This window comes from Echinops telfairi, unplaced genomic scaffold, assembly GCF_000313985.2.
Source record: "Echinops telfairi isolate 266 unplaced genomic scaffold, ASM31398v2 ScPeMD7_7420;HRSCAF=8458, whole genome shotgun sequence".
Lineage (NCBI taxonomy): Eukaryota > Metazoa > Chordata > Mammalia > Afrosoricida > Tenrecidae > Echinops > Echinops telfairi.
This window is the reverse complement of record NW_022111320.1, coordinates 42452222-42476964: the sequence shown is the minus strand read 5'-3', so window position 1 is coordinate 42476964 and position 24743 is coordinate 42452222. Positions and strand designations below refer to the sequence as shown.

General features: G+C 43.6%; 1 protein-coding gene across 3 annotated transcripts in view; it reads right to left on the bottom strand.

The window, feature by feature from the left end:
- The window catches only part of TBC1D5 (TBC1 domain family member 5), a 570856-nt gene that overhangs the window by 92654 nt on the left and 453459 nt on the right, over positions 1-24743 (bottom strand). For all 3 annotated transcript variants that reach the window (XM_045297525.1, XM_045297524.1, XM_045297526.1), the window contains one exon: positions 11171-11256. In XM_045297525.1, the coding sequence (XP_045153460.1) occupies positions 11171-11256 (86 nt within the window). The remainder of the gene's footprint in view (positions 1-11170; positions 11257-24743) is intronic.

Here is a 24743-nt window from a genome sequence, read left to right as displayed (position 1 = left end):
TTAATTAAAAGAAAATCTACAAGACCTTTACAGTAAAACTATGAAGCACTGCTGAGAGAAGTTAAAGGAACTAAGAACCAAACCAATTCCTGCGGAGTGGGTTCTCCTGGTGACCCCACGCGAGTCAACGCAGAGCTATGTCCCATAAGGGTCCCAGTGGCAGGATTTTTTTATTTATTTTTTTAAACATTTTATTAGGGGCTCATACAACTGTTATCCCAATCCATACACACATCAATTGTGTAAAGCGTATTTGTACATCATTTCTCAAAACATTTTCTCTCCATTTAAACCCCCGACATTAGGTCCTCATTTTTCCCCTCCCTCCCCGCTCCCCCCTCCCACATGAGCCCTTGATAGTTTATAAATGGGTATTTTGTCATATCTTGCCCTGTCCGACTTCTCCCTTCATCCACTTTTCGGCAGGATTTTTAGGAGGATCATTAGGCCTTTCTTCTGATGTGCCTCTGGATGGAGTTAAACTTCTAACCTTATGGCTAGCAGAAAAACACATTCACTATTGCCACCACCCAGGAAAGAAAGCCTGTGTAAATTAAAAGATAATCCATATTCATGGATTAGGTAATTCAGTACTGTTAAGATGTCAGGTATTTTCAAGTTGATCTATAGAGTTAATGTTACTTCCTATCAAAATCCCCAAGATTAAAAAAAAAAATAGCAGGTTGGTTTTAAATTTGATATGGAAATGAAAAGAATCTAACTAGTCAAACACGACGGAAAGGAAAAATGTTAAGAACTTACAGCCTACCTGATGGAGGAGAACTGCCCCTGGGGGTTCTGAGACTGAACTCTTCAAGGAAGTAGAAAGCGTCCTCTTTCTCCTGTAAAGGAAGTACCTGCAGACTACCTACCATCACCACTTGCTACAGTGCGGCCAGTGAAGCCAGTGTGGTCAGATGGGTGGAATGAAAACCCAGACATGGATGCTCAATTGATTTTTAACCCAGGTAGAGAGACGGGAGAATGCTGAGCTGAAGGAGACCGTCCAGATCATGGACTGTGGTTATAAGGCAGGGGTCCTCAAACTGAGGCCCGCCGAGTGTTTTTGCCCCATTTGTTTCTTTACTTCAACATAAGATATGTGGAGTGTGCATAGGAATTTGTTCATAGTTTCTTTTTTAAACTATAGTCCGGCCCCCCAACAGGTCTGAGGGACAGTGAACTGACCCCCTGTTTAAAAAGTTTGAGGACCCCTGTAAGGTATACACAGCTGTCACAACTCTTCAAAGTGACCAGAGAAGATGTGTGTATTATATATAAATTACACCTGAGTTCAAAAGGGGGGAGAGGTAGGAAAAATATGTTTACTCTGGAAACAATATGAGGGGGTACCCCACCCCCAAATAGGAATTTTTTCCCAAAGCTATGTATTTAATTTTTTTTTTTATAAAACAAGCTTATCACCTTCAAAGGACTCTCCATGACACTTAATACATTTGCCAAAACTGTGATTTCATTCTTGGAAACATTTTCAAATTTATCTGTTTGGATGTCTGACCACCTCCCAGTTTTTTTCTTCTTCTATGTCATCAAACTGCTGTCCTTTCATGTCCCTTTTAATTCACGGAAACAGAAGTCTCATGGGTCCGGGTCAGATGAGTAAGGTGTGTGGGGCAAGAGAGGCATGCGGGGGTTTTTTGGGGGCCCCAAACTGGCGCAGTGAGATGGCTGCATGAGCAGGTGCATTGTTGTGGTGGCAAAACCAGTCCTCTGTCTGCCACAAATCAGGCCTTTTTTCCTGCACAATGTTGTGCAATCCTTTAAGAATCTCTAAACAAAAAGCTTGATTCACAGTCTGACCTATGGAACAAACTCCAAACGCAGCATGAGCCGACATTTTTGTCATTCAGGAAGTTGCTGGACGTCTGGAATGAGTTTTGTCATCAATCGACATTTCACCGTTTTTTGAAATAAGAAAACCCCTTGTACACTTGAGTTTTCCCCATAGCGCTGTCCGTGTAAGCTGTGCTCAACATCACAACGGTTTCTGCAGCATTTTCCCCAAGCAGGAAACAGAATTTCACAGCCATACACCGTTCTTTGTAACCAGCCATCACAAAAAAAGGAGGTTCGAGCGAAACTGTGCAAAAAAATTCACTGTGACCAGTGAGAACCTTCCTAGGAAACACCTCTGGGTGCACTAACTCACAGCAAGTTGATCAGTGCTTGCCTAGTGGGATAAATGCGTACTATGAAAGCTATGCCCAGTGGAGCCTTTTTTTTTTTGGGGGGGGGGGGCTCCTCGTATAGTGTTACCATTTTGCTCAAATTGTGTAAGAATCGACAATTTCCAAGAACCCACAAAAGAAACACTTCACACACAGTGGAATTTATAGCAAGAGCTCATAGTTATTTGAGAAAAAACATCAAAAAATTATATTTATGCACTCTTCCGTGTCCTCTGAAATCCCAATTAGCCAATTAACAACCAGTACTAATAATCACAGACCTCTTTGGGTTTGTGGCTTAGGGAACACAATTAGCACATGATCTCTTTACAATATTTTAGCAGTACAATCACTCTGGAAAACACACATTTTTATCACTAAGATAGTGTCAGTGCTTGCTTATTATGACAGTAGATACAGTAAAAGCCACTTTTAAAATCTAGTGGGCCATATAAATGGAAATTGTCCAGAATTGTATAATACCTCCTAGGTTTTCAAAATACTTTTTATTTACTTGGCCATTAAACAAAATATTTATTGAACACTAAACAGAGCCAAGTCCTGTGCCGGACATTGGGAATATGAGTGGTCTATGATACAGGCCCAGGCATCCAAGGTGTTCAGACTCAGGCAAGACATTTCTTAGTCTTCGGACTTACCCTTCAATTGAAGAGGGGAGGATATGTGTTCGTCAGTGAGGGTGGCAACGTATCTACAAATACGCTTGATACTACTGTTATCAGAGCTGTAAGACTCCCCGACCACGTTTTGTTTCGTTTTGAATGTGTTCGTCCCTTCCACAAAGGCTTGCATTCCTGCTCTGTGTGACAGAACAGCAAGGAGAAAGCTGGCTGTGTGGACCCTGGCCTCCCAGAACCGGCAGTCCAGCATCAGATTATGATGATGGGTTAGTTCCCTGTGCTTCTTGGGAGCCAGTGCTTTCTTTCTCAGGACGCATTGGCAAGCCAAGGCCCTCGGGAACTCCTAATCTGAGGCAATCCTGCTCCCCAGGAAAAAGGGAATTCAGCCTCCGTGCATACACGGGGTTGGCACAGGTGCTATCCCTCCAACGTCAAGTGGAATCCAGATGAGACAAGTGGGACACATCTTCAGCGCTCCCTGGGGACCAGCCCTCTTGGTTTCCTTTTAGATCCTAGGCAGGGTTCGGACCAGAGGCCTTCTGCAAAGGTCCTCCCTGTGTTGTTGTGGAATCTTTCATTATTCGTATGAATTCATTTAAACTAAGCTCTGACATGGGCAGAGGGCATCCAGGAAGCCTGGCCCAGAGGATGCTCTTGCTAATCTGCTGAGGGGAGCGATCAGGGAACTAGGCTGATTGCCTCCACCTTGACTGAGGCCTCATTCAGTTGAGTGAGGTGCCTTAAGTTGGTGATAAGCAACTACGGAAGTAAGTTAAAATACCTAATAGACAAGGAGCTTGTAAAATGTCGCTGTGGGTGAGGTGACATGCGCTCTAGAGGCTCCACTGAAGGCTTACACACCATTTGCATCCCCTCTGGAAAAAAATAAGGTTTTGTGTTGTTTTCAAAACCAAAACTCCATATGCATGTTCTGAAATAAAGGAGGAATGTGATTTTGTTCTTAATAAAAAAAGAGACCGTGTTCTAAACGGTAAATGTACTCAGTGCCATTGCATTGTCCATTTAGAAATGTTTAAATGACACAAGCTTTTTACATGATTATTTTAGATTATTACCACCAGAACAACTGATTGCCATCTTCAAAAACTGAAATTCTGTTCTGTGACTACTCAGTTGGTTATTTCAGTAGCCACAAATTCTTAAATAATTGATATGGGTCTTTCCGAAGCATAATCACAATTTAGATTAAAAGGAAAAAATTAACAGCAGCAATTTCTGGTTATTTCGGGACAAAACTGGAACAAAATTTGTGTTAAATTGTCATTTGGAGCTCAAAAGTTGAATGAATGAGAAAATGTCATTTCCCATTTTTAAAAAGAAATTTGCAAGCAAGTAGAAATCAGAGCACAGTGAATATTACCCAGGCACATAATGGAAAATCTATCACTAAAATACCTAGGCACTTGCTTTTAAAGACTTAATTATAGCAATCCATGGTAAAGCAGAGAAGAGAAATCAGGCTTGATTTCTGGAGATATTCTTATCCATGAAATCACACGCCATCTCGGCATCCTCCTCCCTCATCTCTTATTTGGATATGCAACCCAAATAGAAGTCCACTGCCATAAACGGAGCAGGTATGAGCCCCCTGTTTAGCACCTGGTGGGCCCCTCGTTGTCTCTTCTCTAACCTCTACTTTTGGATTAAGTCTAGGGGTTCCCGTGTGTGTGTGTGTGTGAGAGAGAGAGAGAGAGAGAGAGAGACAGAATGCACCCGTACGCAATCTCTCTTGTGGATCATTCCCCCTTCTTCCAGCTTTCCAGTGACAGCCACAAAGCACCAACTCTTTGACGAGTCCCTAAGTGCTAAGAAAGTACCAGTCATGCTAATTACGGCTGAAGGCCCAGTCTGGTAATAGCATCGCAGCCCTTCAGTTGCTAAACGGGGACTTTACCAACTGTTTCACAGCTGCTGGAGTTTCGATCACATATAAAGTAAGGACACAATAGCGTGCGGCAGTAACGTGGTTGGCTACGAGGGCTACGTAGAAAGCTGGAGGGGAGCGCTGAACTGCCACACCACCAGGGTTGTCACTGTCATCAAGCTTGTCAGTTTCTAGGGCAATCGGTGATTGACAGCACGCACAGACCTCCGCTACTGCTGGCAGCATCCGTTTGTTTGTCACTCGCTAGGGTGGAAGGTGAAGATGGCACACTGTTGTTTTCATTCCATTTCTTTGACTCCTGTGTATTTGAACAGCCTTTACATGACTTACTTCCTGTTTGGAATCCTTTTCATTTGAGTCCCTGCTAATATTCCAGGCAGCAGACAAGGTGTTGAGGGCCTAATGTCTTCACGAGACAGTTTAGTGCACGAAACAAACAACAAAAACACAAAAGACAGGTAAAAGTACCATTTCAGCCATGAAATTGCTCTGAAAGGAACAGAGAATGGATGGGTCCACTATTTCGGACAGAATGGCCAAAGAGTTTCTCTGAGGAGAAGCCATTTGAAGGGAGGCTGACGAGTGAGCGACTGCATTGTGTGGGTTCTTGAAGGACAGTCTAGGCAGAAGAACCGCATGTCCCCTGCAGTGGGGACACGCTTGTGTGCTTGAGGGGTAGTCAGCAGGCCAGTTGAGTGTGGCTGGAGAGAGGTGGGGGCGAATGAGGTTAGACGAAGACCAGTGGAAGGGCAGATGAGCTGGCATCCACCTCGCAGCCTCGGAGCAGGCTTGGGTCTTCATCGCGAGCACGTTCGAAGTCGTGGTGCAGTGCTACGGTGGGACTCGTGTGGAGGCGTTCTTTTGGCTTCTCGGTGAACGAGTCCCCGAGGAAGGAGAGACGGAGTGGGAGCCCAGACTCGTGCAGATGAGCAATGGTGGTGTCTTGGTATTAGCAGTGCGGAGGGAGAAAAGTGATGTGCTGAGGAGCTCGCGATGCGCTCTCTCTGAGAGACAAAGAGGCTCAAGCTCAGCTCCAAGGTTGAACCAGCGACGGTGAGGGAGAAATGCTCGGGGGTAATGGGTGAGGAAGTGTGACAAGAGTGCAGTGTGTGTGGTCCGGTGCCATTCAGTTGGTTCCAACCCATAGCAACCCTGTACAAGAGAGTGAGACACTGCTCAATCCTGGTGCCCATCCATCTCTTTGAGGGTCTCCCCCTCTACGTCACCACGCAGGAGCACTCTGGCCGTACTAATCCCAAGATGGGCATGCTTGTCCTTTTGTCTGTCCATGGTGTTTTCACAATTCTTCACCAGGACCATTCAAATATCTCAATAATTCTTTGGTCTTACTTCTTCAGTGTGCAGCTGCACATGCACAGGAGGCTACTCAAAATCCCATGGCTTGGGTCAGGCACACCGCAGTCCTCAAAGTGACAGCCTTGCTTTTCAATGCTTTGAAGAGGTCTTGACCCAGTGAAACGCCTCAGTGGTTCTCGACTGCCGCTTCCATGAGCACTGATTGTGGAGCCAAGGAAGGCTAACCCCTTGAGAACGCCAATCTTTTCTCCACTTATCGTACTGTTACCTACTGGTCCAGTTGGGAGGATTTTGGTGTTCTTCCCAGTGGGGTGTAATCCATGCTGAAGACTGTAATCCTTGACCTTCATCAGTAAGTGCGCCAAGTCATCCTCACTTTCAGCAAGCAAGGCCGTGTCATCTGCATATCACAGGTTGTTATAAGCCTTCTTCCAATCTTGATGCTGTATCCATCTTCATATAATCCAGCTTCTCTGATTTGCTCAGCATACAGAATGAATTACCGTAAGTGTGGGGAGAGGACACAGCGCTGCGCTCAGGCTGGGGAGTATTAAATTTGAGGTGCATGTGAGACATTCAAGAAGCGCTATGGAGGAAGCAGTAGAATACCAGCAGGGAAGTCTGGAGTTCAAGGGAAGAGGTCAAACTAGAGATGCAAATTTAGGACATTCTGCCATCTAAAAACCAGTCCACTGCCATCAAATCAATTCTGAATCATAACACCCCATACCGAACTACTCCTTTCGGTTTCCACAGCTGTAAATCTCTGCAGGAACAAAGAGCCTCGTATGTCTCCGGTGGAGGGACTGGTGGATTTGAACCATCAACCCTATGGCTAGTAAGCCCAATGCTTTAGCCCACAGCATCAGGGATCCTTCATTCTGCTATACCAAAACCAGATCAGACACACTGCCCCCCTTGTATGGTGGTCCTTAAAGCCGTGGGCCCGGAGTGAGGTCCCTCAGGGAGTGCACACAGAGGAGGAACGAAGGCGGGGCGCTCCAGTGGTCAGAGGCAGAGAAAGGCTGCTGTGAGGCCAGCATAAGACTGCTGAGAGGGAAGTTTGTGCTTCTTTGAGCTACGCAAGTTCTTTATGTGACAATGGTGTTAACACTCATCAGTCACCTCTACTACAAACATTTTCCCAATTTTCTGTTTCTCTTTTGCTTCGCTGTGTCGTTCTTGACATCTTTTCTTAAAAATGTTTGTTGGGGAGTAAAAACCCACCAGTCTTTTATTCTTTGTGATTCCTTTCCCTTGCCTTGAGGGCTAAAACCAGACAAGTATTTGCATTCCGTTCCCAGGTTTGTCTGTCTGTACCCGGTTCCCTTGGGGTTCGTTTGGGTATCTGGTAAGGTTCCCCAGTACCATTCCTTTACTCTGCACTCGCTCCCTGTCGCGATGACTTCCCATCACACTAGATTTCACTTCAAGTCCAAGTGTATTATGACGGAGCTGAAGTCTTCCTTCTGGTCATCACAAGGTACTTTGTGTAACAATCTCAAAGTGCTTACAAAGGCTATCTGTACAAAAGAATCGACATTTTGCAGAAGAAAAATTTAAGGACAGAAAACCAAATAGAAGAAAGATAAAAATATGAAGGGTAGAAAGGAAGAGGTATTGGGTGAGGAGGATAAAATATGGGAGAGAGTTGAGTACAGAATCAAGGACTTGATCAATAACAAAAATTCATTAAAAAAAAAACCTCTCAAAACCAAACTCATGGCCATAGAGTGGATGCAGACTTATAGTGACCCTACAAGCCAAGATAGAATGCACCCTAAGAGTTTCTAAGACTGTAACTCTTCACGGGAGTAGAAAGCGTCATTTTTCTCCAGCAGAGCGGCTGGTGATTTTGAACTGCTAGCATGTAGTTAGCCGCCAAACACGTAACCACTACGCCACCAGGGCTCCCTTATTTTAAAAAAGGAACTAAAGAAAAGGAAAAGGTATTGTTCATTGCCTTTGTTTTTGGATGGAAGGAAAACAGATGCTGGGGGGAAAAAAAGTAGAGATAAAACATGCATATTTACAGATTAGTTGAGTGCCTTCCCTACGCCAGACCCAGTCTCGGTGAATGAAATCAGTTGCTTGTCCTTGTATTTTAGTAGGGAAGTTGATCAATTTCCTACTAAAATATAAAAATTAATACATAAATGAATTCTAAGTATCATTAGTAATGATTGCTATGAAGATAGATAGAAGATTGGACACCAGGGCAGGGAGTGGAGAGAGCAGGGGTCAGCGTGAGCTGAGGGGCCCTGGACTGCTCTGTAAGTAGTGGACAAGCAGGGGACGAGGGAAGTGTTAGGCAAAGGCCTCAAGCAAGATCAAGACATTGAAAAGGTCAGTGTGGCTGCAGCATCTTCACCGCCAGTGAGTGGATTCTGAGTCACAGTGACCCTACAGGACAGAGTCGAACGACCCACAGGGTTTAACTACATTGCAATCTTTAGGCCAAGTGCTCAGGTGGGGCTATCGGCTACGTGTCGGGTGGCTAAGGTCAGGGGTTCCCCAAAGTCGGGTTGGGTTCCAAACCACCTGCTGCTCTGTGGGAGAAGGATGTGGCTCTCTGTTCGTGTAAAGATTGCCAGCTTATAAGAGTCAGAATCCACTCAGTAGCAGGGTTTTTGTTTGTTTAATCTTTAGGGAAGCAGTCGGCCACAACTTCCTCCTGCTGAGCAGCTGGTAGGTTCAAACCACCGGCCTTTCCTTAGCAACTGAGCACTTAGCCAACAGTCCCATGGGAGCCCCAGACACCAAAACCTCATGGGCAGCGGGCTGATTCCAACGAACAGCCACCCTGCAGGACAAAGTAGAACTGCAGCTCCACACATCTTCCCGGGAGCAGAAAGCCTTCATTTTCTCCCACAAAGCAACTGGTGGATTTGAACTGATGACCTTTCAGTTAGCAGCCACCAGGGCTCTACAGGCGTGCAGAAAGGAGAGAGGGCCAGAGGGAGAGTGCAGGGTCAGAAGAAAAGGGCATCACCACGGTGCAGCAGTCATCTAGGTGCCATGGAGTCGCGCAGACTCACTCCACCCTCTGCCCCATCCTCACGACAGTTCTTTTTAAAAATCATTTTATTGGGGGCTCGTACAACTCATCACCATCCTTCCATCCATTGTGTCAAGCACATTTGTACATTTGTTGCCATCAGCAGTCTCAAAACATTTTCTATTTGAGCCCTTGGTATCAGCTCATTTTTCCTCTCCCGCCTTGCCCCACCTCCCTCATGAACCCCTGATAATTTATAAAGTATTATTTTGTCATGTCTGACATCTCCCTTCACCCACTTTTCTGTTCTCTGTCTCCCAGGGAAGGGCTTATATGTAGATCCTTGTGATCAGTTCCCCCTTTCTAACTCACCTCCCTCCCCATATCACCACTCTCAGCACTGGTCCTGAAGGGATCATCTGTCCTGCATTTCCAGCTCCTATCTGTACTAGTGTACATCCTCTGGTCTAGCTAGATTTGTACTGTAGAATTGGGATCACGATAGTGGGCAGGGGTCCATTTAGGTACTAGAGACAAGTTGTATGTTTCATCGTTGCTACATTGTGACAGTTCTTAGGTTTGAGCCCATGGCTGCAGCCACTGTGCCCAACCATCTTACTGAGGGCCGACCTTTTTGCTGTCCCTCGACTGTCCCAAATGGGATGACCTTGGAGGGGCTTAAAATGAGAGTGGGGGAAGGGAGTGAGTGAGGGGCAGAGTGGGGGTGTGCACTGACTGTTACAACTGAGATCAGCGTGGCTCTCGTGGGAAAGGAACCTGCTTGTCTTCTTTTCCCTGCCACTCTCAGAAGGACCTTTCCGCTAGAAAGATGTTGCATGAATAAAGGACCTATAGTGTCTTCTAAAGCCCCCGGACTGCTAGATATAATAGGGAAGGAAATACTTGAGACCAGGCTGAACGGCTCCCAAGGACAGGTGATTTCCATCCGGTTGGTCCACTGGTATCTCTAGTGCCTGGACTAACGGGGGTCAGACACGCGATGAGTACTTGCTGAAATCAATGGAGGCAGAGGTTAGAGGGGAGAGCCTTGATTTAAGGAAACAAGGACCCAATGTAATGAACACACATGAGAGCAGCAGGGATGTCTCCTGGGCTATCGAACCGGTCTCATAATTGCACGGCGTGCCAAAATATGGAACAATCAGATTTCCATCAAGGGTGGTTAACTGTATAATTGTACTACTAGACTGACAGGGCTCAAAATGCAAATGTGAATGCAGCCACTTGCTTGCAAACCTCTTCCTACTCCTTAGATGCTGAGTTTCTACAGGTAGGAGCTAGGCTGTCTTTTGAAGTCTCCAGGGAGAGTAGCGCACGCACGTGTGCAGGCATTCCGTTACATGTGTTCGACGGTGGCTTCCCACCGCAGTCTATCTGGCCCCCGTAATGGGCTGCAGGGAGAAAATTCGGACAGCTTGGCAGCATTTATCATTACTGCCATTTTTGTCTTCCAGAGTAAACTTTGAAATTGCATTCTAATTTGAGATGGTTCGGGTTTGACAAGTTAACTCTTGAGACATCTGCGTACAGTATTATGAAAGAACACAACTGTTCATCAACCCTTTATGCCAATGTTAATTTCTTTAAAAAGTAGGATTTTAATGTTTTTTATTCCTACAGTGACCCTTAAAATTTCTATGTATATAATCACAAATGCACTCACAAGATGCATTTATAAGCTTATTGTGTAGTTCTAAAGACAGTTGGGAAACCCAATTTTAATTTTGTTACTGAAATAATTCAAAAATATATTATAGAACTGCCTCTTTTCAATCAACGGCAAGAGTGTAAGGAGAGATTATATAAGTAGGCACAATTTGTTCAGGTTTATGAGTGTTAGAAAAATGCAGTTGTCGAACTTAAAATTCTAACAAGTAGGCTTATATTTACTTAATTTTTCATAATACCACTGACACATCAATGTATCTAATTCTCTCCTGCCTTTAAATAACCTGGATGACAGCTACTTAAAGGTGCATGAGGTGCCCTGAGACAGATGTACAAAAATCTGGAAAATGCCTTTGCAGCAAATGCGTACAATTCCCAAACCACCTCGGGTGTCTCTGGGAGGGTTCTCACCAGAGAAGGGGGCACTCACCGGCTCTTGTTCATGAGGTCTGCTCCCCGGGCTTTGTAATAATCCAGGTTTTGATGGAATTGATAAGTGACTGGTCTTGGATTTCGCTAAACAACAAAAACAAATTTTAAAACATATAACTTAAAACTACATATACACATCTAAAAACGGATTGAAGTTACTGTTTCTAGATTCCTTTGGAAAAATGTGCATAATAATAAAAGTTTAATAATTAATATGCTTGATTCTGCTTTTATTTCTTTCACCCCAAATGCTGTCTTAAAAATCTTTTTTAATTACTAAATCATTTTATTGGGGGATTTTGCTTATTGTTCAGGTTTGGTCTTTCACTGAATTCTCAGTCCTGGAATATCGTCAACGTTATTTAACTGTAATTTCTTTTTGCTTGTTTCATAATTCACACAGATGTATCATCGCGTATGTTTGATGCCTTTGATTTTCTAGAATACAATCAGAGACAATTACTCTTTACAAAACTGAAAAAATATACAATGAGATGAAGGACAAGCTATGCTAATGGCCACAATGTGTCCAGACGGAAGCTGCATTTTGGTGGAGTAAAAATTAGTATGTAATAACCACAATGCCAAATATGTCCACTAGATGGCACACTGAGCCTTTTTTCGCCTAAAATAGTTATTCCAGAATTCAGCCATTCTTTTAAAGTTAACAGTTTCTGTCATGTATTCTTATTTATGAGCTTAATAAGTACCCAAAATGTGCCAGGTACTAGAAATATTAGCAGGATAACCGCCATAATACAAAGGCAAGTTGACCAGCGCAGATTTTCATAAAAGCAGTGATAAAAATCAGTTAAGGCAAAACTGGAACAACAAAAACCATGAAGTGCCCTTTCGGGCATTTAATGTAAATTATAAACATTGGAGAAACTTCAGTGAGTCATTGGGTGAGGTGCGTCCACATGTGTTACAATATGACTTAAATGTATCAAGTCCCTTAGAGTCAAATAAAAATTAAATATATTTCCAGTTTGAGACTGCAGATATAGTAATATAATAATACAACCTGAATGACTTATTACCATCTCTAATATTTGAAATTAAATATATTTCCCATAAAAAAGTTTAAAAACTCATGCCGATATAGTCTGCTGTTTACCTGAACAAATAACTCAGGCTAATAAATAGGCCATGTCCTTTGGGAGCTGTCACTAGACACGGAAAGGCTGCATTTTATCTTAAAGCAAAACTACCAATATGCTTTGGTATCAATCCTTGGAAACATAATCTCAAAGCACTGATGGGCTTGCATGGAGGCAAGGGTATGTATATAATCACTAAGGTTAAATAGTTTGAAATTCATCAAGATAACAAGCTGCATCTTAATGGCCACGGTGGACCTTGTCTTTTTTTTCTGCTGAAGAGAGAATATTTACATAGCTCAACCCTTTCATATCTCTTCCAAGCCAGCCCTAATCATCTGACAAAAATGACAATCCCTTGATTTCGCTCCAGCGACTACTCCCCTGGTTTGGTATTCCACACAATTCTCCAATAATGAAATCTGAATTGCCTTGATGAAGCTAACGGATGCTTCCATGACTACCATAGTATGAAGTCCCCGGAGCAACTTCTCCTTCTCTGGGAGTTAGTTACATAGTGTGCTCATTGCAGCTGACTACAACCTGGGCGGGAGCATATGGGAAAATCCGTAGAGGCTTAAGCCACTGCTGCTTGCCAGTGTATTCACGACTTCTTTTAAAACTTAACTTCCACACGACTATCATTCATGACCAGTTTTACTCCTTACTCTCCGTATTTGGAAATACGCTGTTGTTTCCGCTCAGAGAAAAGCTTTTTTTTCCCTTTTCTGACTTCCAATAAATAGAGGATTGTGTTACTTTTTACTAGAAAACAACGAAAGACAAGATCACATGGCGCAATTGCACGAAACACCTTTATAAAGAAATGACAAGCAATTCAAGACACCAAGTGCTGATCTATCTAAGCACTTAAAGCCATTATTAGGAATAATGATCTCACTTGAACATATGAATGAGACGCAAGGAAGGCTTTCACTGAGGCCTGTTACATTCCTTGGAGATTTGCTGGTATCAAAGGGAGATGCAGCTCAAACCACTACTGGGAAGGGAGGAGGAGAAGAAGAAGAAAAAACTAAAACCCCAAAGATGATGTAGAAAAACAGCCTTTGAAATGTAAGAAAATCAAACAGAGGTTAGGGCTGCAAGTTCCTCAGTCATGTTCCCTGACTGTGAAGGAGGTTATGGTGTTCTAAGACCAGAACCATCTGACAGTGAACTTGGGCCACAAATAAACGCAAATCTCAGGTGTAATTTAACAATTTCTTAACAGTCACATTAAAAGCAGAACAACAACAAACTGGGTGAGATTAAATGTACTGCTACATTTTACTTAACTCAGTATATCCAAAATATTACCATTGAAAACGTATTCAATATCAAAACTATTCAGAAAATTCACTCTTTCTTTTCATACTAAGTCTTTGAACCCAGCGTACATGCTACTCTCCCAGCACATTCACTGTGAACTGGCCACGCATCCAGTGCCCAACAGCACATGAGAGCCGTAAGATGGGTAAAAGGGCTACGTACTTTAATCCATTAAGCGCCTGTATGGACGGCTTTCCAATCTGCCTACAGTTTCTCTCTTTTAGAAACGTTTTATTTTATTTCTTTGGTATAAGGTTTTAAAAAGTCAAATTCTAGAACAATGCTTTCTCACATATATATACATATATATATTCTATATGTAAATGGACAAATGGACTTGACACCTGCAGTATGTTCTCAAATGTTCTAACAGCGTCTTCTTAGCAAGGCGGTGGGATTGAGAATTGTAATTATGTTATTGAAACATTTTAAAAGTAGAGTGATAGGTGCTTTATTACTTCTAAGGATTTTAAAATAAAATTGTATAGAAGTATAACAAGTATACAGAAATATAACAGCTCGGATTCTTAATCTCGAAACCTCTGGAATTGTTCTGAGCTATCACTACAGAAGTTCACATCTGTAAAGCTCTAGGTGAGAAAGACCAGACAGAGCCCACGAGAGCCGATTCCTCAGTTGGATAGAACACACGGTGCCGAAACTTTAGTAGTAGTATGCTTTCGCCTGGATTGTCAGGACTTGGGATTCCAACTCTCATACGCTTTTCCTCAATCAACGGACATTTAGAACCAAGACCCAAACCACATGCCTTTGTTTTGGTGTGACTTTCCTTTAGGAAACAAGGAACAGTTTGGGAAAATCATATTTGTACACTGGCCTGTGTACAGGGGTTACTGGTTCCACTCCATGATCTGGAAAGTCCCAACACATAAAGCTGAAGGAAGCACAAGTTCAGTCCCACCCCTGGTTGGCCAGGCGGTGCCGAGACCCACACGGCTCGACATCAAAGGTCTGCAGGGATTCAGGTAACTTCCTGAGCCCACCCAGCTCCTCTGTTCACAAGGCGGACGGAGTTCTTCAGAAGCTCCAGTATTTTCGTTCTATGGCAACAGAAAATGGGTGCTGAAATGCCACACGTAGCTCTGGCAAGGCTGGTTTCGAAGAGCCTTGAAGAAGCAGAACCGATTGTGGTCAGCATAAACGGCCCAGAAGACACGATGAATATGTGGGACAGAAACAGTAACAAAGGCTGGACTTCTGACTTTTAAATGCTTTTGTTGATTTATTAGGATCACAGAATCAATTTACAAATAGTGCTTAGATCGGGGCGATGATCAACACAACAAATCAAATTGGAATCTAGTCTCTCGGTTGCAGTTAACTCTCTTCACTTCTAAGGGGGCCATAAGCGTCTCCTTAATTCAGCATCAGTAAAAGAACTGTCCCAGAATGCGTGTGAATTGTGCTGGGAAAAACCCCTCTGGTCACCTTGATCTGGAAAGCCGTAGATCAGCAAACAGCCTTCCCACTTTTGCTTCCCAGCTGACCCACTGCAGCCCTGACAATGTCCCAGTTCTGCAAGCTCAAACTCATTTGTGGTGGTGGAATGAGAGTATTTAACGAGATGGTCAGGGAGCTCTTGTTCTGAACCCAGTGAGACCCTGCTCGGCTACCGCCCCCCGCCCCGCCCCGCAACTAACCCCCACCTAACCCACTGCCACAGAGTAAATTCTCTTACAAGCCCACACAGGGCTTCTGAGCTTGTTTTGAAGCTTCTTTATCTGAGCATTAAAATGAGCCTCCTATTTTAATGACTGTATTACTGCCTCCAGGCTGGTGGGTTTGAACCTGAAACCTTGTGATGAGCAGTCTGACACTTGGCCATCAGCACCACCAGGACTCCAAACTCTCAATTTGCACTGCCACTGAGTCCATTCCCACTCAGAGTGGCCATAAAGAACAGGGTGGAACTGCCCCTGGAGGCTGCCAAGACTGTCGCTCTTTCCAGGAATACAAAGCCTCATCTTTGTCTTGTGCAACGGCTGTAGTTTTGAACTGCTGACCTTGTGACTAGCAGCCCTGTGCATAACCCACTGTGTCGTGGGGATTCCTAGGGCTCCAAAAGTCATTACAAATCACACTTTGTGGAGCCCTTTAACTCCAGTTCTTCAATGAAAAATGAAGTGGTCTTTTGTTGTTAGGCGGTGCTCCCCGAGCTGGAGTGTGTGCTGTGCTCCTCCAGCTTTGAGTGGCACAGGGCCTGGCAACAGGGCTGACTACATAGGGCTGAAAAGGGCGGAAGCCATTCCAGGGATATCTGTTGTAATTCACTGAAATACCAGGAGCGGTGAGTGTAAGGCTAATGCTACGTGTAGAAACACTGGGGCACATAGGACTGGGCTCATCCATTATTACCGTGGGTGACTGGTCCTACTCCTAGCTCGAGGGTCCTCAATCTGCAAAACTGAAGTGAGGATTACAAGAGAATGAACGTTAATGCTCAATCCAGCGCCCACCACGTGATCAGAACTCGGCGAGATGGAAGGAAGCAAGGATCCCCGCCTGGCAGCTCTGAGCACTGGCAAGCAGACCTCTGAGAGCAGGTCTTAGACTCCTGCAGACGGAGCGGAGCGTAAGGAGGCTTCATAGTCTCATAATCACACCTAAATTTAGAGATGTAGACAAATGGGATTTTTAAAAAAACTACCTACTTGGGAAAACAGAACATGCACATTGGATCTCATTTGCCAAGAGAAATGCTGTCTTATTTCTCAGAATAGGAGCATATACATTTATAAATTTAAAAAAATCGAGATATAATCCTATTAATGTGACATTGTTTGCCAGTTTGCAAGATTACAATCATGATGGTGATTTCCTTGTAAAGTCCACATGATTATTATTTATATATATAGTTTATTGGTTACATTTTTCACATCAAAATAAATTGATGAGGTGCCTGTGGTTATTTCTTCACTGGGAAATTAATTTGTATTTCTAGTCTGAGGGGGTTTCTAAAAAAATTGTGAAAAGATAAAATGAAAAGATAATGGAAATTTTCCGCGAACTTTCTGAAGCTCCTTCACCTATGTTTGACAGGAAGAAAAAATAGTTGATACATTTAAAATGATTTCATTCCCCAACCCCCCACCCCATCGGCTATCAACCTTTAATTTTTTAGCATGTCACACTAAAAAATAAGGCTCAGAAGGAGACATTGCACTGTGAAAATATGTGGAATGATTCTCTCTGATGAAAAATGAGACTCTTATTTTAGTGAATATGTTATTGCCTCGATGCTGTGGGGAAAAGCAACCATCATTAGAAAAACGAATTGCTCAGCTGTTTGTAAGCAAAAAGCTCTGGGGGAATTTCTCAGGACCCCAAAGGCACAGCATTACAGGGTTATGCAAACATATGTTGCAGGTGTTTTAGGGGAGACAGGTGGGCAAACCTTCGCCACGGCAGAGGCGCTAGTTTAACGCGCTGCAACCGAAATGAGCTCACCTGGACGCATTCACGCACAGAGATGCCAGGGCAAGCAACAGCGCTCCCTTCAAACCACTACCTTGTTAGTGCCAGCACCCCGAATTCTCCCCCGAATTCTCCCCTTCTCGTAGGTTTAGAGACACACACACACACACACACACACACACACACACACACACACGAACCCATCAGAAAAGCAACAAACGAAAGGTATTTTAAACCTGGAACAAAGAACAGCCTGAAAGAGGGATAATTATATTTAAAAAAAAGATAAGGATGAAGCATTGTTGTCTTTATTTAAACAAATATTCCTAAGGAGACAGTTTGTTGTAATATCCCCTCTTTGGTTCACTAGGCAACATTAGATTTATCATAATTCTCCTAAAGCCTGAGATATTTCTATATTAAAATGCTAATTTTGTCTTTTCTTTTGCCTGTAATTAAAGCGGGGGAAATTTGTGATTTGATATTAGCTGATTGCTGGAGGGTCCATGAAGGTCTTGCCATTTCTGTCTCTTCTTACCACACACTGCCCTTGTCCTTAAACACTAGACACAGCACAGTAGTCTGAAAGGCAGACATTATAACCCTCGGTGCTCATACAGTGCCTCTGTAAAAATATATGTATGTATATGAATGAGTAAACCTACTTCTGTGCTATAAGAAAGCAATAATGAATAGCTTTGTCTTGCTATTAGTACCAAACCTAGACTTTGTATCTTAATCAGCTTCTTTGTCATTTATGAGTTGATATTCGTGATTGAGGACAATCATGGATTTGGATTTATGCAGATGGATTTATGTATAATAGTATAATGAGCCCATCCAACTACTTATATGAGTGTTATGTGTACATATATCGAAACAACTTTTCTTTCTTTCTGAGCATCCTATACCATGAGTTCAAATACAAATAGTACGAAATAAACACCCACAATTTCAGATTTGGAAAAATACAGCCTCCTTGGCTTTTTACAAATGTTATAACATTCTAACTGTATGGGATGCAACACACATGTTAATATAGATAGCTCTTCATCGCGCGCGCGCGCACACACACACACACACACACACACACACACCTTTGTGGTTGGTTCTATCGTTTTAGCATCGGGATTAAAATGACCTCTGACTTATATTAATGGGCATTACACTAGTGATGAAGAATCTTAAGAGAAACCCACAGAAAAATTACGAGAGTTTAAATAGATTTAATCTACAGAATAAGACTTAAAAAAGAAAAAAATACTTGAAAGGCCTAAACAAAAGGGAAAAGTTTTGAAAAAGAAACAAAAACATTGCTAATTGGGTAAAGACATAGACGAACCCTCTGAACCTCTGCCAGCCTCACTTTACATACGGAACAAGCCCAACCCCCCAGAGCCACATCCTCATTGCGACCCTGGCAAGCTAAGGTCTCGATGTCGGAGAAGCATTTTAAACCACCTGTGCATTATGCTCAGCTCTGACTTCATACAATAAATAGATACCAAAAGAAAAAGAATTTTTCCTGCTTCTAATGTATTTATATTCTTGAATTTAGCATCCATGAAGATGCCAAGGTAGCGCACACTCCCCCCCCCACCAATTTGCTATTTTTTATGTGCAGAGGACATACATTTGCTTTGTTTCTGGTAATGGGCCTCAATCTTCCTTTTAGACAGTGGGTTTTTTAGTACTACTGAACGCTGCACCCTTGCCCTTGACTGTCAACAGAGTGGAGGGGGAAAATAAGTCTCACTTTAGTGGTTTAAAATTTGGAAAGCCATTTGTCTGTTCCTAAAAGTGGTTCTCAACCTTCGATGATTTAAAGGAGATACTCAGAGATCCCAATCTGGGAAACACTTAAGGAATGAAAGTCTTGGCTATTGGAAATTACCACGGCCATTTTCAGAGAAACTATCATCAAATTAGAAGCGATTTTTCAATGGTACTAGATTTGTGGCCCCAAAGGATGTCTATGTGTCCCCGGTTGGACGGAGAACTTTGGCTGGAATAAACTGCATGGAACCACTTTCCCTTATCTTTCTTCCTTTCGTTGCCTACTTTTATAACTGCCAAGGCAACAAGAGCCAAACTCTTGTACGCCCAGCCATAAGGAAGGGATGCTTCACACAGCAGCACTTCCAGTACAAGCTGGGGAGTGCTTTAGATCATAAAATATCTTGGAATTAAATGTTTGCTATAAAACAATCCACCTTTAGCAAGGTCACTCATTTATATATAGTGCGTGCATGGGTGGGCGCACGTGTGTGCGATTCCACTATTGAAGTATGAAAAAACTTAGTGAAGGGGCAAGGGTACATGCAAATATATTTTTCTGAATGAGCCCAAGCGCTACATTAGAAAGTGTGTCAGGCGAAGTCACAGAAAAGGGTCCGTAGGCCAACTCTTGCCTTTCTATTTTATTCTACATTTTATGTGACCGACTTTTTCTAAGAAGATCCACCCACCCACCCACCCACCGTCACCCAGGTGATTCCTGATGAGACAGAAGGTTTCCAAGACTGTAGGCTTTATGGGAGCAGAATGCCCCATCTCTCTCTCACAGCGGCCGGTGGTTTCGAACTGCTCATCTTGGAGCAGCCCAGTGTCTAGTCCCCAGTGCCGCCATGGTGGGATTAAATACCAGCTTTAAAACCAAAATCCGGGAGGGAGGGGGAAGAAATGGGGAGAGGATATCAGAGGCTCAAGTGGGAAGAGAATGCTTTGAAAATGATGATGGCAGCATATGTGCAAAGGTGCTTGACACAACGGCTAAATGCATGGATTGTGATAAGAGATGTAAAAGCCCCCAATAAAAGTATTAAAAAAAAAAACCCAGTCCAAAAACCCCTCAAATACCTTGTGCTAATGATTGACACAACTACTATCTATGTACACTGCTGCTGCTGCTAAAAAACCTTGTGGTCACGGAGTCAATTCCAACCCCCGGCCCCAGCAGGGCAGGGGAGCACTGCCCCTGGGAGGCTTTGAGACCATCGCTGTTTACTGGAGTAGAAAGCCGCCCAGTTTTCTCCTCCGGAGTGGCTGGTGGTTTCCAACTGCTGACCTTGCAGCTCGCAGCCCAAAGTGTGACCATCGGGCCACCAGGGCTCCACGATGCCATTGCTGTGTGGTGCTCTTGGGCCAGTTTTGACAGCTAGGACAGGGCAGAAAGGCCCCTACAGTGTTCTTGGCTGTAATCTCTATGAACGCAGATTCTCAGGCCTCCCTCTCCTATGGCAAAGTTTGAGCGGCCAAACTTTTGGATAGCTGCTGAGTGCTTAGCTAGTTAAGCATGACCAGGGCTGCTTCGTGTCTATGCCAGGGATTCTGATGAGAGGGTCGAAGTACCAGAAAGTAGACTGGTCTGTGGGATGGACGGATGGACAGACCCCATCCCCATTTCCCCACCCCCACCCCCGAACGAAGTCCTGGCATAAAATATCTATGATTTATTTTTTCTCTCCTGAAAACCATTTCATTTTCTGGTGAAGAGAGGCCCTGTCTCTCCAACTTATGTTTTCACACACACAGATTTAAATACACAGGGTTATAAAGAAAATAAACTGGGGAAATACGGTAATCTAAATATTGAATCAATTTGTAATAGAGTTAGGTTTTTATATTAATGGATTAAATAAGATCTAGTGACTGGTCTAATCATTACTGAAAGTTCAAAGCAGTGATGAATAAAAATGGTATTTCAAGATATCTTTACTGATTGATATGAAATATTTATGATAGCAACTAGAGCTAATGTCTTAAGTGTTGCTCGCAATACTACTGTAGTTTGCTGCCTTTGTATTTGAAGAAAATACTAAGTTTCAGTTAGATCTTAGTGGAAATGTCATTTTTCCCATTCAACAATCCTCTTTCCCTGCCAAAGTTCATTCACAGACCAGTTTGGAGCCCATAGACCTTGGGGGTGAGTATTGTTATTGTTGAGTTTTGACTCATAGTCACTGTGCGCAACAGAACAAAGCACTGCCCAGTCCCGCACCATCCTTACGGCTTTTGTAAACCTGAGCCCATCACTGCAATCACTGTGTCACTCCATCGCCACTCAGGTCTTCCTCTTAGTCACGGACTCTCTACCAAGCATGGCGTCCTTTTCCAGGACTGGTATCTCTTGACAACAAATCTGAAGTACGCGAGATGAAGGCTTGCCCTCTGGCTTCTGAGGAGCATTCTGGGTATATTTTTGTTGGTGTTTTTTGGCCAGTCTGTGATGCTTTCAATATTCTTCTCCAACATTGTAATTCACGTTCGTCTGTGGTCTTCCTTTTTCAGTGTCTGACGTTCACATGCATGCGAGGCAAACGGAAGTGCCATTGCTTGGGTCAGGAGCATCTGGGTCCTCAAAGTGACCTCCTTGCTTTTCAACCCTTTAGAGAAGGCCTGTGTGGCAGATGTGCCCCGTGCAATACGTTGTTTGATGTCCTGACTGCTGTCATTGGGTGGGTGAGCACCCTGTTCTCAGAAACTTAGAAGATTAATTTGATTAACAGGGTTCCTCTTAGGAAGGGTCATTCTGAGTGGTTCTGTGGATATAAGCAGACATGATAGTCAAAATGCAATACACAAGCAGTTACCAATCATGACTGCAAGGAATCCCAAAGACCTCCCGGAGAGGAGGACTTTGCCGGGATTTTTTTGTGAAGCAATACAAATTCAACATTTTTCAAGTGGTATGGCAGTGACACAGGCTGATGCCATCCCTGAATGAGAGTAACATTAGAGGATGGTGTGTGTAGGTGGGCAGGTTCTGTCTGGATAACAGCCAGCATGTTGCCCGAGAGAAAGCAGATGGGAAGGGAAGCTAGCTGGAGATTGGCTGACAACAGAATGGAAGGGCTCAATTACAGAGAAACAAGGTATGTGTGGAGCATCTACGCCGTCTGAGAAGGCTTCTGTCACGGTGGAGCAGCGGACAACGGTCATACTGTAGACATTTTTCTGGGGGTGGGACTACTCTCACTCACCACTTCCCAGCACCTCCTTGGAGGTAGCTGATATGCTGTCTTAAGTAGCACGCTGGACTTCCTATCTAGGTTCTAATTTCCATTTCAATGGGTACACAGAGCCCACAGACAAAATTCGTGATCAAAAGGTTTATTAAGGAAGCTAACAGGTTATAATGCCAGTGACAGATCATAAGGTTAGTTGTTTATCAGGACATGTTACCCGATCCATTCATGTATGCTAAAAAATGCCCAAAGGGGCATACCACTCCATTGGAAGCCTCAACCAGAAGGCATTCAGTTCAGGTAAATAGGTCAGCACACCTAGTAAGTTGAATTAGGCGCCCATAGATAGGTACGCTGCTCCAGTGAGCACTCAGCTCTACTTCCATAGGAGCCCACGCCAAGTTTCCCCAATTAAGTGCTTGGAGGCACCCACTCCACAAGCCAGCCTCCTGCACAAAAGCACTCGGCTTTCCTTGCTTGGTGGGCTCGCAAATCCACCACTCTGTTGGATCATCTGGCTCCTGTTTCTGCTGATGCTCCTCTTCTGGATCCAGGAAGTTCACTCACAGGAATCTTGAGTCTGGAGGGTGCACTCCACTCCTGGGTATTACTAGTAGCAAGATCCCTCCTCCTCCTCCTCCTCCGAGGGCTCATTTTATATGCAGCAGGATGGCATTCCAGGGAATCCTGTTCTTAATTACTCATAGGTGACTCCTAATTACCCACAGGTGGTGAATTCCAGCAGTATCTTCTCCCACCTTTTTACAAGACCCACGTAAGGAAAGGTCATTTGGTGGGAGTTAGAAACTGTTGGCTAGAAGAGCTACATTAAATAATTAACTGCCTGTGCAGCTGAATTTTGCAGCAAAACTGCTTCTAGAAGATTATTCTTTTCCAAAACGCCATTTTTTGAGGAGCTTTTAAGGAATAAGAAAAAAGGAGTGCAGTTTATACTGATTCAAAGGAAGTTGCAATGGTCTTAAGTAATCTCATCTAGATTGTGATAGGTAGGTTTATTGTGCCAACCTGGCCAATAGGAACATGTGGAATTAATAAGGTCACAGTTTGATTGGAGGGCAAAGAGATAAATGGCTCTGCGAGGTCTGCCCCCCTATCTCTCGCTCCCTGATCAGACCAGCACGTAGCTGCTTTAGCTAGTCCTCTGCCTCAACTTGTGAGCTACACTAACTGTGGGGCAGCTAATTGTAGATCATGTCACTAGAGCTTGAGATTCCTTTGAGACCTGCTTCGCCAAGCTGCTGGTGTATACATTGCTTGAGCTTGAGGCTGGCAGATCCTGTCGTTTTGCGTTGCTTGAGTTCGATATCCCATCTGGGCCTGCTTCGCTAAGCTCCTGAGCTGCTGACTGTTGGTGACCCGCCCTGCTGTTTGCTGGCTGTGGCCAGACTGCCTGTGTTGCCAGATGGAAGACTCAGTGCAGCCTCATGAGTTGAAGGACTTCCAGTATATTAACTGCTCCATGGAAGTAAGTTGAACTGAGCTCTCTGTACTGCTGTGTGTACTAATTAGCTGTTATATTTCCGTGTGCTGTATACATCTATCCTGTTATACGTATACTGTATATACTCTTGTATACAGTACATATTTAATGCAGTTTTTGTGGCAATATTAAGTACCCTGGCTGATATTTGGGTAGGTTTATAGTAGAGTATATAAGGTGGATATATACTCATACGTGTCCTGGTTTTGTTTCTCTAGAGAACCCTGCCCAACACATAAATGAAGGGGGATCTTTGGAGGATAATGCTCTTTCCAGCGGTTTTCATTCTGTATTGAAGTTAAGGGCTCTTTTAATTTTCTGGTAGACACTGCATGTACAACACCATAGAGAGACAGACTTACTAAGTGGTAGGGTGAAAAGTGCAACATGCAGAACAGTATAACCAAAAAGAATCTTTTTGTGTACCTGTAGACTTTCAGTTGAATTCTATTTTTTCAGTTAATGCATGCCTATGGTGCAAAACGATATAAAATGAAAAGTAAGTTCTCTTCTTTCTACCTGTCTTCAGCCCACCAAACCTTTCCCCTGCAGCAGTCAGTGTGATCCGGTTCCTGAACATCCTGCCAGAGACGTTCTGCTCTTAGTTGTCCATGTGGCTCTGACGCATGGCAACTCCATGGACAGCCGTATGAAACAGTGCTCAGGCCCACGACTTTTTTATTTTTGTTGAATAACACTGTGTTTCAGGTGAAAAGTCTGCACCGCAAATTAGGTTCCTCTCTGACATCTTGGTCTTGATGGTTTCATGACAGTGGTTTCCATTTTCACAAGGTTTCACCCTTTTCATTCTCTGTGTTCTGTTTCTACTGATCTAGTCCCTCCTCGCCTTCTCATCTTTGTCCTGGGTAAATGTTGACCATTTGGTATCCTGTAGTTTGAAGATTTAAGGCTGCACATCCCTCACAGGTGATACTGTTTATTTTCTAAGGCAATCGAGGCGGTTAAAAGGAGGTCTCAAGAAGTAGCTTCGGTTCCACTTTAAGAGAGTATTTTAGGACATAGTCTTGGGGGTAGGAGGAGCAGTCTTCTAGTTTCTGTAAGTACAGTCATTCTGGTTTACTTTAGAAATCATAATTTTGTTCTACTCCTTGTCTCATTCGTGCCCAACAGTCTACTGTGTCCCAGGTCAGAATGGTTGCTAGTAGTAGTAGTGCAGGGCCCCACCAAACCCTTCTGATTTCAGGCTGGAAGAGGACAGGATTTGTATGAGCTGGTAGT